The sequence below is a fragment of the Galeopterus variegatus genome, unplaced genomic scaffold, assembly GCF_000696425.1.
Source record: "Galeopterus variegatus unplaced genomic scaffold, G_variegatus-3.0.2 Scaffold732, whole genome shotgun sequence".
Lineage (NCBI taxonomy): Eukaryota > Metazoa > Chordata > Mammalia > Dermoptera > Cynocephalidae > Galeopterus > Galeopterus variegatus.
In genome coordinates this window covers 159,886-177,136 of record NW_007726843.1, presented here as the reverse complement: position 1 = coordinate 177,136, position 17,251 = coordinate 159,886, and the positions used below count along the sequence as shown (strand labels likewise).

The window sequence follows — 17,251 nt, the reverse complement described above, 5'->3', positions numbered from 1 at the left end:
GGTGGATGGGTGCTTTTGGTGTGAGGAGCAAGGAGATTAAAAGCTCTTGTTTTCACCCAGATTACCATCTTTTGAATGCATCTTTGCGATGCTTTGGGTTTCCTTCCTAAGATTGCACAGCTCTCTCACCCCTACTTGAGAGGAACCCTGCCTTGTTGGCCAAGAGAACCAGGTGGGATCCAGGGAACACTATGGAGCCAAGATCGCTTCTGCCCTAGACTTTTGGGAAAAACACTTTTGTCCCTCTTTGGCTGGTCTCCTGTGCCTCTTCTTCATCAAAGTGGCCAAAGGGTCCTGGGGAAGTGGCCAAGGAGGGCACACAGGCTGCCTCACAGCTACTACAAGGCACAGGTAGAAACCATGTAGTGTGCTGGGGTCAATGTTCTGGTCGCTACTGGAGAGAAATTCTTCCCTGTGCGTCCCCTTTTGCAGATATCCTTCAAAACCTGGCAGAGGTAGCTGCCAAGAAAGGAGGCAGCTGGTGCAGGATTTGGTGATTCTGGACTCAGGCTAATGTCCACTAAGAGACAAAACTAACATCTGCTTGTGCCATTGTTGAGTTAATGCTCATCATTGAAAGCCTGCCCTCAGTCCTTGGAATTCCTCTCTGCCAGCTACACCTGCTGCTGCCCTTCAGCCTGTAACTGCTTCCTCAATCACTGTCGTGCCCTCTGTCACTCGATCATTTCCACGCTACTCACCTTGCCAAGTCATTAAGATCCAACCGACCATCTTTATTTTTGTCAAAGATCTTCATCTGAAATGCAGAAGGGAAAATGGTTGGGAGAAATACTTGTAACAGGAATTCATTTTGAAATTTATTAGAGCGTTTTTCTATTTTGCCGTTCTAATTACACATTGGCTTAAATTGGCTGAGGAACCCACATACATGGAAGGAAATTATTATTTGCCACAGAAGGGATTGCATGTCAGCTTCCGTGTTAGGATGGGCCATAGTTCCTAAAACTCCTAAATCTCAATGGCTTAACACAACACAAATTTATTTCCTGCTCGTATTATATGAGAATCCATTTTGTCTGCATTCTGGGACTTGGACTGACAAAGCAGCTACTATGTGGCAGAAAGAGAGAAAGAAAAATCACCTACTGATTAAAATTTCATTGTCCAGAGCAAATCCCTGGCCAAACCTGACTTCAAAGGGGCAGAGCTATGCAATTCTACCATATTCTTGGGAGGAAAACAGTAATTATTTGGTGAATAGCAATAATGACTACCAGATTTTCTGACAGGCAAAATAGGATTTTGCATAATGATTATAAGCTTGAAATCTGGGTTCTGCTTTCACTCAAGGTTTTCTGAAATTATTCTATAACTCACATATAGCGTATCAACGACCAAGCCCAGAGGGTTCGTATCATAGAAGAAATCTCATTTTTCCAAGAAGGCAAAGAAGTTGAGGCTGAGACTTTCTATTCTTTCTCTATTTTTTTTTTTAATTTTTATTTTATCTTTTTCATTGCACTTGTTTACGGGGTATAATTTGTTGTTGCAACACATGTATGTATTATATAATGTTTTAATTAGAATAGTTAGCCTATCTATCACCTAACCCTTTATCATTTCTTTGTGATTATAGCACTCAATTTCCTCTTTTCTGGCTGTCTTGAAATATACACTTTCATGTCACAGAGAGACTTAGCATTGTCTAAAGAGACTGTTTTCATTATTAGATCAGACTAGGCTTTTAAAAAGATAGGGCTAAAAGTTAAAAATTTCTGCACTAACCACAAATTGGGAAGACCAGATTGGTTTAAGCAAGACAGAGGAAATAAATTTTTGCATGTCTGAGTTGGAATATGAGTGAATTGTGTGACTTCACAACATTTTAATGCTGCAGAATACTTCTAAACGCATGAGGAGGCTGCACAGGGAAAAAGAGGTAGTGAGATAATCTGAAAATATACTCAACAGATTTTTGCATTAAAAAATACATGATCTGACTGATAGAATAACACGACCACTCTGGCTGCTATTTTTCACAGAGACTGTAGGAGATAAAAGAGGAAATAGGGGGATCTGTTAAGAAGCCTCTCCAATAATGCAGTTGACAGATAATTATGGCTTGAATGGGAAATGGTCAGGTTCAGGGTCTATTTTGAATGCAGCCAAGAGGATTTGCTGATTAGATGAGGAGTGATAAAGAGGCATCAAAGGTGATTTCAAGAGTTTTGCCTTCAGCAACTTGAAAGGTTGTGTTTATGTTAATTGAGATGAGGAAGACCAGGAGTGCAGGGGAGATAAGAGTTTCAATTTTAGACATGCTAAGTTTGAGATGCATGTTGGGCATCTAAGTGGAGATACACATCCAAGTATCTAAGAAGTTCAGAGAAGTGGTCTGAGTCAGAGATATAAATTGAGGGTCATCAGCCTTTAGCTAGTATTTAAAACCATGAGACTGGTTGAGATCACTGGTGGAGTAAGGATGCACATAGAACAGAAGAGATGCCAGGATTGGGCCCAGACATGTCTCAAGCCAGCCTGGATCAGAGAGGTGAATGCTTAGACCTAGGGTAGGAGGCAGATAGGACACCGGCTGCTTTGATGCAGGCATGAAGGATGAGAGCCAAGACCAGGATGGAGGATGGGGACAAGCTTAACCTTGTATAGTTCTCTTTGTCTGCCATGGTCTCAGATTTTAATTTGTTGTTTTACAATAGTTCACATGTCATGCTCTAATTTGGTACATGAGCTTAATATCTCCCAGAGGTATTAGCTCACATTTAACCAAACTGGATATCATCTAATAATATCCTATCCAGAAGTTCATCTTCCCCCCTGCCTGGTATTGACAGCATCTCTCGATTCAGTATCATAATTAGATTTTGTTAACAGGCTGCTTCCTTCCTTGTACAGAACATTAATTAGGAATAGGCATAAGACAACGTGTGCAGGCCTCTGCTTTTCTCTTCTGATTGGCAGTTCTGCCTCGACTCATTCATTAGTCATGTTTCCACTAGTTTCCAAATGCGCCAATCCTTATTCAGCTCAATTTGAGTTCATTTAGTAGGTTACATCTCCTAAGTAAAGCATTTGATGCTAAACCTCAGAGTCAAATCTTTAATGCAGTGTTGCCATGACTGTGTCCATTGCTTAATAAAAAACCATTAAAGCAGCAATAATGTGACTTCACGCTTGGTGTATCACTTCCTTAGAGCTCAGGATACAGAAGTCTTTTTGAGAAAGGTGAGTTTATAAAAGTTAGTGTACCCAGTGGTTTCTAGAGAAATATAAAAAGCCTTTAAAAAAAATTAATAGTCCAGTTCCAAAGTATAAGTTACCTCTATAACTTAGGAAAGAAAAATGAAGTAGATTCACCAAAATCTCATTAAACTCAAATCGTTTTCTGGTCAAACTCAGATCTTCAGGTGGAAACTCTTTCAGATCAGATTTCTCTATGCTTGGCTATCAACTCAGTGCATAAAGAGCTAGTTATAGGGGCCACATGGAGGGTTTGATCATGGGCCCATCTCCGTGGGACAATTTAGAATAAAAATAAATATTTAACTGCATCACACATGAGCAGAAAAATTACAAGGTTTTAGCAATGGAACTGACACACGATAATAGCACAGTCTTGGCCAATGAATGATTCTCAATCAACCTGGATAATTAAAAGCTGGGTGAGACCACTCTGATTCCTCTTAGCTGCTTCACAGGACTCTAGACTCATCTCAAAGCCATCAAAAATTGCACATTGCTGGATTTTCTTCAGTTCAGGGCACCCCATTGTAAGATGCTGCCAGCCCAGGGTTCCTTAAATTTAAGCATGAGGGCCGTGAAGGAAAGAACTCTAGGCAACTAGGGCTGCTGGGCTGATATGTGATCTGTGGCTTCTCTTTTCAGAAAAGTATAGTTTTGACTTTCTGGACTATCTACATGTCTCCTCCCTGCCCGTTGTCCAAATGAGGTGACCCCTGGGGCTTTATGCAGCCACAATTCAGTTGTCTTCCTTCCCCAATTTGATCAGTGTTTCTCTCCTCTCCGTAACAATTTTGTAGAACCCTTTGTTATTTTCCATTGTCTTTTATTAATTTGTTTCCTACTTGGTGTTTAATAATTCTAAGGATTACTTCGGGACTTCATGAGGAGAAAAATCCATTTTTCTGAGTAGTAAATCCTATTGTGTCTGTCAGAGCTCCAGTGTTATCTCATCTTTAGAAATATTCAGAGAATCTACACTTTCTAACATGGCTTTGTCCTAACCTTGCTGTTCACGTTCTGCAAAGGATCATCTTCTCTTCCTGATCTCTCGATAGAGCTTCACTCTCCCTCTTTTGAAAGTTTTCTTTTTAATAATTTAAAACTCAGACATTCACACATGAATATTATGGTTGAAAATACGGGCTTTAGAAGCAGATTTGGGTCTAAATTTCCACTCCGCCCCTTACCATAGTTGACCAGTTAAAGTCTACAACCCTGTTTTTTTCCTTTGTACAGATGGGGTTTAAAAATACCTATTTTATACGGTTTAGTGAGAATGAAGTGAGAAGTAAAGTGCTTCAGTCAGGGCTCAGCATGAAGTGCACACAATTATTGTTATTAAAATATAGCCCTCCTTCCGTGTCTCTGGGGGGGTGGTTCCAGGACCCCCATGGATACCAAAACCCGAGAATGCTCAAGTCCCTGCTATAGAATGGTATTCACATATAACTTACACACATCCTCCCATATACCTTAAATCATCTCTAGATTAATTATAATACATAATACAATGTAAATGCTTTGTAAATAGTTATTATACTGCATTGTTTAGGGAATAATGATTTTTAAAAAGTCTGTACAGGTTCAGTACAAATGCAAAATTATTTTTCTGGATACTCACCATCCACAGTTGGTTGAATCTGCGAACGCAGAACCCATTGATACGGAGGTCCGTTGTACTCAATACTAGAATAAGCACTGGCTATCCTTCAATGAACATAAAATACTACACGTGCTCAGTTGAGAGGATGTCTTGTAACAATTTAACTCTAATTCTGTCCACGTACCTGTGTTTGTCCCGCCTTTGCTGACACTAGAGAATTTCTGCTTCATTTCAATCCACAGGGGCCCCATGGCATCTAATTTTTGAAAACTAAAGGAGCATTTTCAAAAATATCTCAGTTGGGTCTCGAGGTATTTCAGAATTGAAGGGAAAATTGATTTCCAGCCCCTTCTTATTGGACAGTGCCCATGACAGGGATGTGCACAGTGGAGATGAGAGGAAGGACCAGGGTGTATTTTTGCTCCTTTTCCCTCCTTTACCAGATTTCCCCAATTGGAAGCCTCCATAAGGGCAGGGATCACGTCTTTCTTGGTAGTTTCTTCCTAAATATTCATCAAATGACTGAATTCACATCTTTGTGTGAGTTAATTTACAGGATCATTGTCCTAACTAGAGAGTAAAGCACAAAGAGAGTGATGCTTTGGTGAGGGAGGGGATGTTCTAAGTTACTTTGAGACCCTACCCTCAACCCAGAGGGGGCACCCCAGACTCGACTCAAGAAAAGGAATATGGTGATCTGAATCCACTAGGACTTGTCCTGCTCTGTTTTTCCTTTCCAAGTTTGCTCTGCTTTGTTTCCCCTGCTGTCTCTGGCTCTAGCCCTCACTCCAGGCCTGGTTTCCAGGTTTCCTGCTCCTCCTACCTCTCATCCTCAGCTTGGTCCTCCAGTCTCTCTGCCCTCTGGGCTCAGCAAGGCTCATACACCTGCCTTGTTGGGATCCTTCAGGCTGACACTTTCTCCGGTGAGAGCCATAAAAGAGTAGAGCTCAGCACTGCCAGGCACCCTCTTTGGCTCTACTTTAGAGGGTCTGGTTTAAGTTTAAGGGGGCTGGGGGGAGGAGAATTACAGGACATAAGGCACTGCTTGGAGAAGGTTGGATCTATGAGAAATGTCGAAACATGCAATATGCCAAAATGTGCAATACCCAACCCACCAGGCACCCCAAGAGAGTGCCAGAGCCATGACAGGGGTACAGGGTCACAAGGAACACAGACAAGGAAGGTGGGAGGGTCCCAAAGACAAATGTTACTTATTTTGTCATGGTTTATTCATAGCTGGCTATTAGGCAACAACTCAAGGTTCGGTCTAATTTGCATGAAGTAGCCCACTGAGTGCCAGGCCCCATGTGAGGGCTGGGACAGGGAGATAAAATACTGTCCTTGCCCTTGAGGAGTCACAGGCTAGTGGGGTACGAGACCCATAAACAGCTAATGTCATGTCATCCTTGACTCTAACCTGATTCACCAGGAAATCCTACTGACTCCATCTTCAAAATATGTTTAGCTCTCACCTCTTCTGTCCCCCGTTAGTCTCCACTGCCGTCCTCTCTCACCTGGATGGCAGGAAGAGCCTCTTATGAGGGCTTCCAGAGGCCCTCCTTACCCATTTTGAGCTCTTCTCAACACAGCGGCCAAATCATGACATCTTCAACCCCTCAGGCAGCTCCCGCTCGCACCCAGACTAAAGCCCCACGTCCTCACATGGTCTGGCCCCTGTTTAGTCTCATCCTTGCTTACTCTGCTCCAGCCACACTGGTCTCCCTGTTCTTCAAAATCGCAGGCACACTCCTGCTCTAGGGGCCCTGTGCTTGCTGTACCCTCGGTCTTGCCTCATGTCTCACCTTCCAAAGGCTCTGACCACCCTGTGAGGGTCACACCTTCTCCTCAGTGTCCTACCGCAGCGGCCCCCGCTGGAGCTGCCATCCCCAGACCAGGTCTACTTGTTCATTTTTTCCATAACATTCATCACCTTCTATCATGCAATACAATTTATTATTTATTACATGTATAGTTTATTGTTGGTCTCTCCTTTGTCTGTTTTGCTCACTGTTGAATCCCCATTGACTAGAATAATGCCCAGGGCATGGTAGATAGTTAACGGATATTTGTGGAATGACAAGGCACTAAAGGGGCACAGAGAAGGAGTACTGGGATCCACTATGGAAAAAGGTTAGGGCAAGATGACATCTAACTGAATATTGAAGGATGAACAAGAACCAGGTGAAGAAAAGCAGGGAAAAAATAGCTGAGCTGAGCTATATTAAGAAGTCAGAAAGTAGTGGTTTATGATTGTTAGTTGGAAGGTGGGGGAAGCCCCTCAAAGTCAAAGACATTCAAAGAAATACTAGAAACATGCTGGAGATTCTAAATGCAAATACATTCATTATGTGGTTCATGTTTTGTAAGTCAATAAAATCAAGATAACAATAGCTAGTGCTAAATCACATTTTAAATCAATATTTAAAATATGTTCAACTAGAAAAAACACCTCCTTGTTCTTTCCTTCAGGCAGTTTCAGTCTAATTTCCTTTTTCGTATTATTTATTCTACTAGAGGGTTTCACTGGAGCTTAGCTTGAAAGGAACCTAGGGATTTTCCTGAAGCTGGAAAACTGCTTCCCGCTTCTAGGGATTTCCCACTTTGCTCTTTAGTGTTGAGCACTATTTACTCTGGATTTTGAATATTATTTTGCATGCTATTAAAACAAATCAATATACTAAGAAGCCAAATTATTTCCTTAATTGAGATTCTGTCCTAGGATCTGATTCTCTCCTAGACATCATCTTTTCTTCTCTCCAGGCCATTTACAAGTTGTCGTGGTCAAGAGCAATTTCTTCCTTCCCGGGCACACTCACTTGATGGGGGGCAGCATTCAGAGTAGTAGAGTGAGAGCTGGGAAGGTTCAGGGCTGAAAACCAAGAGAGCTTAGCTTCCAGTTTAACTGGTGGCTTTGGCTGGATAACCTAACTTTTTTTCAGTTATCTGATCTCTCAAATGAGTTCAAGAATTTAACTTGATGGTGACTTAGTCACTTACCCGTTCTAAGCCTTAGTCATCAGATACATAAAATAGCAGGAACAATGCCAACGCTGTAGAGTTGTTAGAAATAATAGAGCGTTTGGAAACACCAATTAAATGCCTAAATAGATCAACCTAGCGGTACACATTTTAACAGGAATCCACAAACGCTTCTCAGTGACATGTATCCCTAACTATTCACCCCAAGGTTGGGTAAGGTGAGTCTGCTCATAATTAAGCCTTTATCTGCAGAATCCTTGCTTACTAATTAAGAAACCTGCAGAGTTTGATGGGAATGAAGCACACACCTGGGGATGGGAGGGGGTTAGGGGAAGGCAAAAGGTAGAGCAGCCAGATCCTATTCAATGCAAGTTGTTGACTAGTAGTGAGAGAACATGCGTCAGGTTAGGTATTGAAACAGAATATGAGGACAAGTTCACCGAAGCCACCTTCTCCTATTTCAGCATTTTCCAGGGAGTTTGACCCTGAAATAGTCTCAGGGTCATTTGTTACGAGGATGCCATTTAGGGAATGTGAAATAATGACAACATGGACCACGACAACTACTACAAGGAGAACTAACATGTATAGCCCAGTATGCTCTAGACAGTATGCAAAGGTCTTCATATTCATCAACTCACTTTGCCTGCACAGTAGTTAGGGACTATCAATACCCATTTTACAGAAGCAGTAAATAAACTTAGGAGGCTTGACAGTTTTCCTAGATCATAGATAGTCCGTGGCAGAGGTGGAACACACGTTTTCCATCTGTGACTCACCACCGCACTAAATCAACACTCTAAGCAAGTAAAGTCATCCGCCCTGGTGATAGGCAGCATCCATTTGTTTGGTCCTGATTGTCTAGGTCCATGTTTACTTGTTTCCATGTGACTTCGATTAACATTAAGGTCACTGGACTGGTGCTTAGAAACCTAATGTTGACTAGACTTTCCAGGCCTCCCCAAGGACAAGTGAACAGCTTTGTCTCTCAAATACGTGCAATCTGGCCCAGAGAGAGGCTAAAACAGCTCAAGCCAATGTTTTCCAGAGTTAAGGTTTTTTCATGCATTTTCCCACTTAGCCTGCAGACATTTTTCCAGGACTTACCCTGTGCCAGACACTGTTTCTGAGCCTTGGGGAAGTAGCAAGTAAGGTGCTTGTGGAGATCATACACTACATTACTCACCATGGTACCAGTGTATTCTTCCAGTTTAGCCTCAGAAATGGCCTTTTTGTGGTGGAGGAAAAGGTCTCGGAGGAAGTTCTGTGGCACCAAGAGAAGAGTCACATTGTATATAGTGAACAAATAAACTGCAGAAGTCTCGAGAGGCTTTATTTTAAGGATTGTGGTTCATTTACTTCAAAGAGGCAATAGAATGTTTTTAGCAAGCAATAAATCCAAGAATGGAGGGCTGTCACTGTTTGAAGGGAGCTCATGGAACCCAGAGGATAGATAGCTCCAGGCATGAAAACAAGTATCATAAGTGCTCGACTATTTCCAGAGAGAACGATGTGAACCGCACTTTCTAAACCTTTTAACATGAAAACATTTTTTTAAAAATTAACAAATTCAAATCCATGTTTCTTGGGCCCATGGAAATCAAACTCATGATAGACATATATCAAATTCCCAACGATGAACAAACCTGCCCTTTACCCAGTGACATTTCCCAGTGACACTTACACGAAGCTCAGCAGCTGATATAAAGCCACTGCTGTCAGCATCATATTTGCGCCAAATCTGAAATACACAAAAGTTGTCAATCCATTTATCCTCAAATAAGTTGGGATTGATTTACGCTGGTGTCTGCTATGGTTCCGCATCTGAAAACAGTACTTAACTAGATGAAAGGGGGCTGGCTGGTTGCTCACTTGGTAGAGCATGGTGCTGAAAACATCAAGGTCAAGGGTTCAGAACTCCACACCAGCCAGCTACAAAAAAAAAAAAAAAAGAGAGAGAGAGAGAAAGAGAGACTTTCTATAGGAAGTTTTAGGCTTTTTTGGTGACAGCAATTGTTCAGGCAAAACTTACAGGAAATGGATCATTGCTTCCACTTGGAGCCACTTAATAGGATCACAGTGTTTCATTGAAAGGGTTCTTTAAGAATGCTCAGAATGGAAAGATAAGAAGAGATGAACTTCAATTTGGGACAATATGGGAAACTAAGAAACCTTCACTGTATTAAATACTTAAAAATGCAGGATGTTACTATAAAAACAACTCTTCAAATATATAATTGAGCTGACAAGAAAGAGAGAGGACTTCTGAGAGGCCCAACATGAGAGAAAAGCATAAACCCGGAGAGCTAATGTAGGACTGAAAACAAAGCTTGTCCCAGGTATATCTGGTCCCTGGCAACACAGCCTGGGGCTTTATCAGAAAACTGCACACCTGGTAGACGGGACAAATCCTGGGGCCCACACAAGGTAGGAAATCAGATTAAGGCACCTACTTAAAACTAAAATTCCAAAAAGTGAAACCTTAATGAAAGAGTGACTAAAAAAAAAAAAAGATACACTATAGAAAAGTCCCGTAAGTAATCTTGCCTGTGTGGCCTTGGCTTTGTCTGGGTGGAGTGTATAAAATATTTCTGATAATTCACCATGACTAAGCCATACTTCTCACCGGTTTGAAACCAGCATTCACAGAGCTAAAGATACAATTACTGAACTGGAAGACAGAACAGCTGAAAATCTTTGAGGAAAGCACTGAACTACTTTCTTTAATAAATGCTGTTACTCTGACCACCTCTGATTATTCCATGGACAAGCCTCACATCAACTGGCAAGCTCCTTAACTCCTGCACAAAAGGAAAAGTAGCACTAAGTTTTATTTTGTTTTGTTTTAGTTGGAAGATTTTCCTTAGATCCTAAATGAGTCGCCTGTGTTACCAACTGAAGGGACCATCATTCTAGACCACAATCAGGGCCCTGACCACAGACCTGGCAGAGAGAGTGGGAAGTGTTGACACTGATGCTGTCCCTGTCATTTATGTCTGAAGTTTACCAGACTTACAAAATCAATGAGTTAAATGTGATTTACTTTCTAACATTTATTGGTTGAATATACCAAAACTATGAGAATTTTAAATAATAAAGAACACATTTTACATGCTTTTTAATACTATTCTCCGAGCCTTTTTTATTTAAATTATCTTATAGTCTTACTATAGCTGAGCCATTGGAGGACCAAAGATTTTTACGTGAACAATCAGCAAGTCTATCTTTAAAGAATGAAAGCAAAGTCTAGACAAACAGAAACAGAATGTATTACCCTCAGACTTGTAGTTAAGGATTTACTCTAGGAAGAAGGAAGCACATGATGAAGGGAATTAAGAAACAAAAAGAAATGGTGAAAGAAGTCAACGTGTGGGCAAATTGAAACAAATCTTGGCTGTATAAAATTTGTAGAGTCAAAGAAACAAGGTAGAACTGATATTCTGGGCAATAGTGGCATGTAAGCTAGTAGGTATGTATTAAGAGTTCAAGTGTGTTAAGGTCCTAGGGTTCAGGGGAAAAGTAAAGACATTAACTTAAAATTTCTTAAAATATATAGGATATTAATGGGTTATAACAAATTTAATTTTAAAAAAGAACTCAAGAATCCACAATGATATAAAAAAAAAAATTGGGTAGAGAAGGGGAAAGCACTTTTTGCAGAATAAGTTGACAAACTAGAAGGGAGGGAAAAAAATGTAATTTTTTTCTTTTAAAAAAAGGAAGGCTCTTTAGTGCCATTTCCTTTTCATATTTCTCAAAATTATTAAAGACTAAACATTTATTATATTATAAAGGCCTAACATTTTAGTATCTTTTTTTTTTTTTTTTTGTATTATTAAAGTAAATCATAGGTTTAAGGTTCGGATCCCCATATCAGCCAGCCCCCAAAAAAAAAAAAAAGGTAAATCATGTTTATTGTACAAAATTAACGAAATACAAGTAGAAGAGAGTTATAATCTCTAAAAATTCCTACCCCAGAGATAATTACTTATCATTTCTATTTCTATGTGTTTCTTTTCCAGCATAGTTCTATTACATACACAACAAACTGGAGGTCATACTATCTATACACTTGGTGATCTATTTATTATTTTCATTTAAAATTTTCTGTGAGCATTTTAAAACACAATTAAACAACCAATATTTATCTTTTGTGTATTTACCTACTGTCTTATTTATGCAGGTGTTAGGGTGAGTGCTTTTTTAAACAAAGTTAAAAACAGACTGCATATATAATTTTGTTTCTTAATATTATATTGCATTTTCTCCATGTCATTAAATATTCTTTGAAAACTTGATCTTTAGTGATACCTAATTTTCAATGATGGGTTTTTTTTCTAATGAATCTCCAGCACCTAGAACAGTGCCTGGAATAGTGCAGTGCTTATAAGTATTTGTGGAATGAATGAATCATATGAATGTATCATAATTTACCTAACTTTTTCTTCTTTGTTAGATGTTTGTGTTATTTTTTACTGTTTTTTACTGTAAGTACCATTGCAACATTTAATGAACATCATTGTATAGCAAACTTTTGTCTGTATCTCTGATTATGTCCATAAGATAGATGCCTGAAGAAGTAGAATTATTAAGTCAAAGGGTAAAATTTTTTTAAAAAATTAACTCTGGATAATGAAATTTTAAAGCATCCTGACTGAATTTTTGCAGAATTAGTTTCCATAAAATTATCCCACAGTGCATGCCTACTGACAGAGCACGAAGAACAATCTCAAGACTTCCTTGCCAGCATTGCATATTTTTGTGGATCTTCTTAAAATCTTTACCATTTAGGGCCGGCCCGGTGGCGCACTGCTACAGTGCGCCGCTTAGGAGCGTGGCAGCGCTCCCGCCGAGGGTTCGGATCCCACGTACAGACCGGTTCCCGCTCACTGGCTGAGCGAGGTGCGGGCGCATCACCGAGGGTTGCGATCCGTTTCCGGTCACGAAAAAAAAATTTTTTTTTCCTTTTTTGTCTTTTTTCGTGTCCGGCAACGGATCGCAACCCTCGGTGATGCGCCCGCACCTCGCTCAGCCAGTGAGCGGGAACCGGTCTGTACGTGTGATCCGAACCCTCGGCGGGAGCGCTGCCACGCTCCTATGCGGCGCACTGTAGCAGTGCGCCACCAGGCCAGCCCAATCTTTACCATTTAGTAAGAAAATTAGTTGTTTTAATTTACATTTCTTGGGTTACTGGCATATCTTTATGGTTCATTCAGATTTCTTCTGTGAATTACCTATGCATGTGATTGTCCAATTTTACATAAAGATAAACAAAATAGTGCAAAGGAATGCTAAGTATCATCTCCTAAACGGGAATGTGGTAACTATTTCAGGAATGGGAACCTGGGTGCAGTAGCTGTGTAGAATCTGCTGCTCTGGCCTTGGAGAACCCCTAATATGCCCTTCTCTGGTCCTTCTTCACCAACAGAGCAGTATTACCTAGGGGCTGAGGGAGGGGTACCCCACAGGGAAAGAGACTAGAGGGGCCATTGGTTCTGCCTTTAGTTTTTACTTGAGCCCAGTGGTTGCAAACAGAAGACCCAGTGGCTGGATCAACACTCTAGTAAATTATGTTTTTACCGGACCATGCCTTCAAAGCTAGAATTAGCTGCCAACATTTAAAAATAGGTAGTTTCCCATAGAGTCTAGATTTCTAGACAAGACTCACAAAAGGCAACAGTTTGCTGAAGCTCCACAGGACTAATGGCTTTAGATGGGGCACATGCTGTCCAGCCTCCAGTTCCCCACCTCCACCCCTCCCACCCTCCCTTTGTATTTTTCAGCACACATGCCTGGCCCCCAGTCTAAGCCTTCCTCCAGCATAAGCTAAAGGAGACTATCAGCTCAGGAACAGCCCAGACCAAGGCTGAGAAAGCACATTGGGGTTTGGGCCCAAAGTCCTGGCTCATCACTAAGGGATTCTTTGCTTCATCTTTTCCTCTGTGTGCAGCTCTCCCTTGGGGACTGGGCAGGAGTGGTAGCAGCCACAGCAGGTGGCTAGGATCCAGGCCACCTCTCAATCTTCTTTCTACATAGAAACATGATCAAACACTCACCCGCATAAACTCCACGCTGCTGTCCAAGGGGGTTTCCCGGCGAAAGAGCAGAAGAAAGTTTTCATCCGCAGACAAAAACATACCAGCAAGCTGAAGGAACAGAAAAAATAGCAGTCAGTGTCCATTTAAGGAGTGCTCCTTGGGTAAAAGGCATGGTGGGATATACCATTGGGCAGAAGAGCTCATCGCTCAGGATGGAGAGCCCAGGTTGCATTTCTGTGGTCTTGATTGTCATTCTTTGATTCACTGATTCTTTTAAAAAGTATCGCACTCCTACTAGGTAGGAAACACTATGAATATCTGCCTTCCATGAGCTTACAATGCAAAATAATAATACTATGAATAATAAATTTGTTAAGTACTTAATATGTTCCAGGCACTACTCTAAGAACTTCTAATACTAAATTAACTTAATTCTATAATGATAGAATATAAAAATAATAGAATATAAAAATAGCAAATAGAAAATAATGTTTATATATATGCCAAGCATTGTTCTAAATGCTTACATATGCTAACTCTCTTAAACTTAACAACATCCTATAAAGTACACAACACACCATTACTATTATTTTCTGGTTAAGGAAACTGGGCTCCACAAAAAGAATTTGCTGAAGTTTTGTAGTTAGTAGTGGTGTAGTTGGGACTTAATTGAGGCAATCTCAAGCCCACACTTTCAACCATTATGCTTTGCTGGTGAGATACAAAGTACTTTGGTGCCATATGCAAAACAGGAATGACAGCTGTCTGGCTTGATTCTTGAATGTTGGCTATGGCTTATGTTCCTTTACATTATTAGTGTCTATATGATACTACAATAGTTAATTCAAGTGTGACAAATTCAACCAGCCAGCTTTCTATATAAGCATCAGTTTGATTGATTTACTTCACTTACTCCCATGAACAAAGGTAGTAACTTTTTTCCCCTAAGTGATTATAATACTTGTTTTAGCACATAGACAGGTTTGGCTGGTTCATTGCCAAACCTAGGGTATTGCAGTATATATTGCCTTTTTCTGAGTTGTCCTCATAAATAATGGCCATCTCATCTTGTATAATGCCACACAATGAGTCCAGGGCAAATGCTGTTGGTGGGTTTTAGGCATGATTAGTTCACATTCCCACTCACATTCTCCAGTTGGATGTGGGTCAGCTCAAGGACACATCATGTTAATAATAACTGTCACATATTAAGTACTTACTACATGGCAGGCACTGGCAAGGTGCTTTTCATTTACCATCTCGTTAAGTTCTCACACCAGTTCTTTGGGATAAGTATAAATATCTCCCTTTTATCAATGGGAGACAGCATGGCACAATGTGTGAGTGACAGGCTTTCGAGTGGAACCAAATTCCTTCTCCATTACTCACCAATTATTTGATCTTGGGCAATTTAATTGATATCTCTGTGCTCAATTTTCTCATTTGGAAAATGGGGGATAATAATATTGATATCCTGGTACTTATGTGAAGACTGAAAGTAAAATTAGCCAATATTTATAAGCTGTTTAGCAAAACAACCAGTCAACATTAAACAGTCAATAAATGGTAACTGCCATGTTGGCAAAGAAGAGTGAAGCTCAGAGAAGTTAAGTAACTTGCCCAAGATTTCGTATTACATCATATTGACTTTATGCTTTTCTGACCAGCCCACACAAGGTCAACTGAAACTGGGAACTGCTGTTCTAGATGAAGCAGTATTTTCACATAGGGGTGGCACAGGCTAAGAAACACAATTAAAATGTAACTCACTAGTGCTAGGTCTTTAGAACTCACTCTGTCTTCTATTTTGGAGAGGCACAGAGGAGTCCTAGGCAAGTAATATATACAGATTATCCCTAAACCTCACTTTGGTTTTCAGTAGTGGCCTCTTCCCCATTTTACTTTTTGCTAGAACATCTAAAATGTGTCAAGTTGGTATGATTTTTATGTCACAGGTACCTGTAATTGGAGTAAGTGAAATAGTCAATGGCACAGCAGGAGAATGTAGGGGAAACAGACTACCTTGCTGCTCTTAGACTCAGACTCATGAGGTTTTAAGGGGTCTTGGGAACAACCTAATCCTGCACCATCAGCTTTTCTACAAAGAACCATCTCACTGGCACTCATTGGCAGGACTCAATGACAAAATGGTTGGCCGATTGCTCAGGAATGTCTACCTGCTATTAGTGAGATAACAGAATAGTTTTCAGTTATTTACTATGTTTCATTCATTCATTCATTCATTAAGTCAACAGATATGTATTAAGCACTACTATGTGCTATGCCCTGCTCTAGGGGCTAGAAAATGCAACAATGAACATACAGTTGTGAATACTTTGGTGCATCTAGCTTGATGCTTGTTCTTGCTTTTCCATTGGTGGATACGTTGACACTTTTACATCAATTGTAGTATGAATTATTGGTTACCTGTACAATTTTGCCTTTAAGTAAAAATTTTGGAAACAGCTACACTCATAAATCTAGGGTTTAGTTTATTAATTTTCTGAAAAGGCAGCCTCCTGGTGGCCATGTGCATTTTTATATAAAGGCATTATCTTGCCCTGTTACCGTAGCTTGCTGAAGAACTTGCTGTATTATTTTCTTCAATAATATTGACGAGCCAAGTATGGCAGCATCAAGAGAATAGCTCTTCAGATGTCAGATAATATGTCTAGCAGGCAATTTTGACTGTGAAATAATATCTTAGTTTCAGACAATCTAATTTTTATGTATAGATTTATACCTATATAGTATGAACTTGTATAGATTCAGACCTATAAGCAAGGTTACACCGAAACTCCTGCCACTTACTTGGCCATATGATGCTAGGAAAGTAATTCCATTTCCTTATCTGTAAAAAAAGGGTAATGTTCCAGGCCTTTCTTCTATAGGTACTGTGGGAAAACAACAACATACTGTATGTGGAAATCCTTTCTAAATTGTAAACCTTTTTGGAACTGGAAGCAGGAATTATCAGGAAAGAAGTAGACCATCTAAGGCACTGTATGCTTAGCACAGTTGCTTGCTTTAGTAAATACTCACTAAAAGTGGTGGAGTCGAAGTAAAGACAGCAATAGGCTGTTTGTCTGTGTGCGTGTGTGTGTGCGCGTGCGCGTGCGCGTGCGTGTGTGTGTGTGTGTGTGTGTGTGTATGATCTTCAGGGATAGATCTTTTCAACCTGCACTGGGAGCTGATGCTTAAGTTCAAACTCATTTATTGTATGTTTTTCCTCATATCAAGGTTCAATTTGAACAGGACACCGTGTAGAGACAAATGTTGGACCAGGTAACTGAAAGGCCTCCATTACCTCAATTCCACAATTATAAAGTAGGTATTAATATTGATTGATCTAGGGCCAGCCCGGTGGCGCACTGGATAGTGCGCCGCTTGGGAAGCGCGGCGGCGCTCC

The 17,251-nt window shown here is 40.4% G+C and overlaps 1 protein-coding gene across 1 annotated transcript in view; it reads right to left on the bottom strand.

Annotated features, from left to right (window-relative positions):
- SCGN (secretagogin, EF-hand calcium binding protein) overlaps positions 1-17,251 on the bottom strand; it is a 46,473-nt gene that overhangs the window by 18,640 nt on the left and 10,582 nt on the right. Inside the window, exons 4-7 of the mRNA XM_008571859.1 lie at positions 13,861-13,950; positions 9,489-9,545; positions 8,991-9,068; positions 702-757 (exon numbers count right to left, since the gene is read on the bottom strand). Of these exons, the coding sequence (XP_008570081.1) occupies positions 702-757; positions 8,991-9,068; positions 9,489-9,545; positions 13,861-13,950 (281 nt within the window). The remainder of the gene's footprint in view (positions 1-701; positions 758-8,990; positions 9,069-9,488; positions 9,546-13,860; positions 13,951-17,251) is intronic.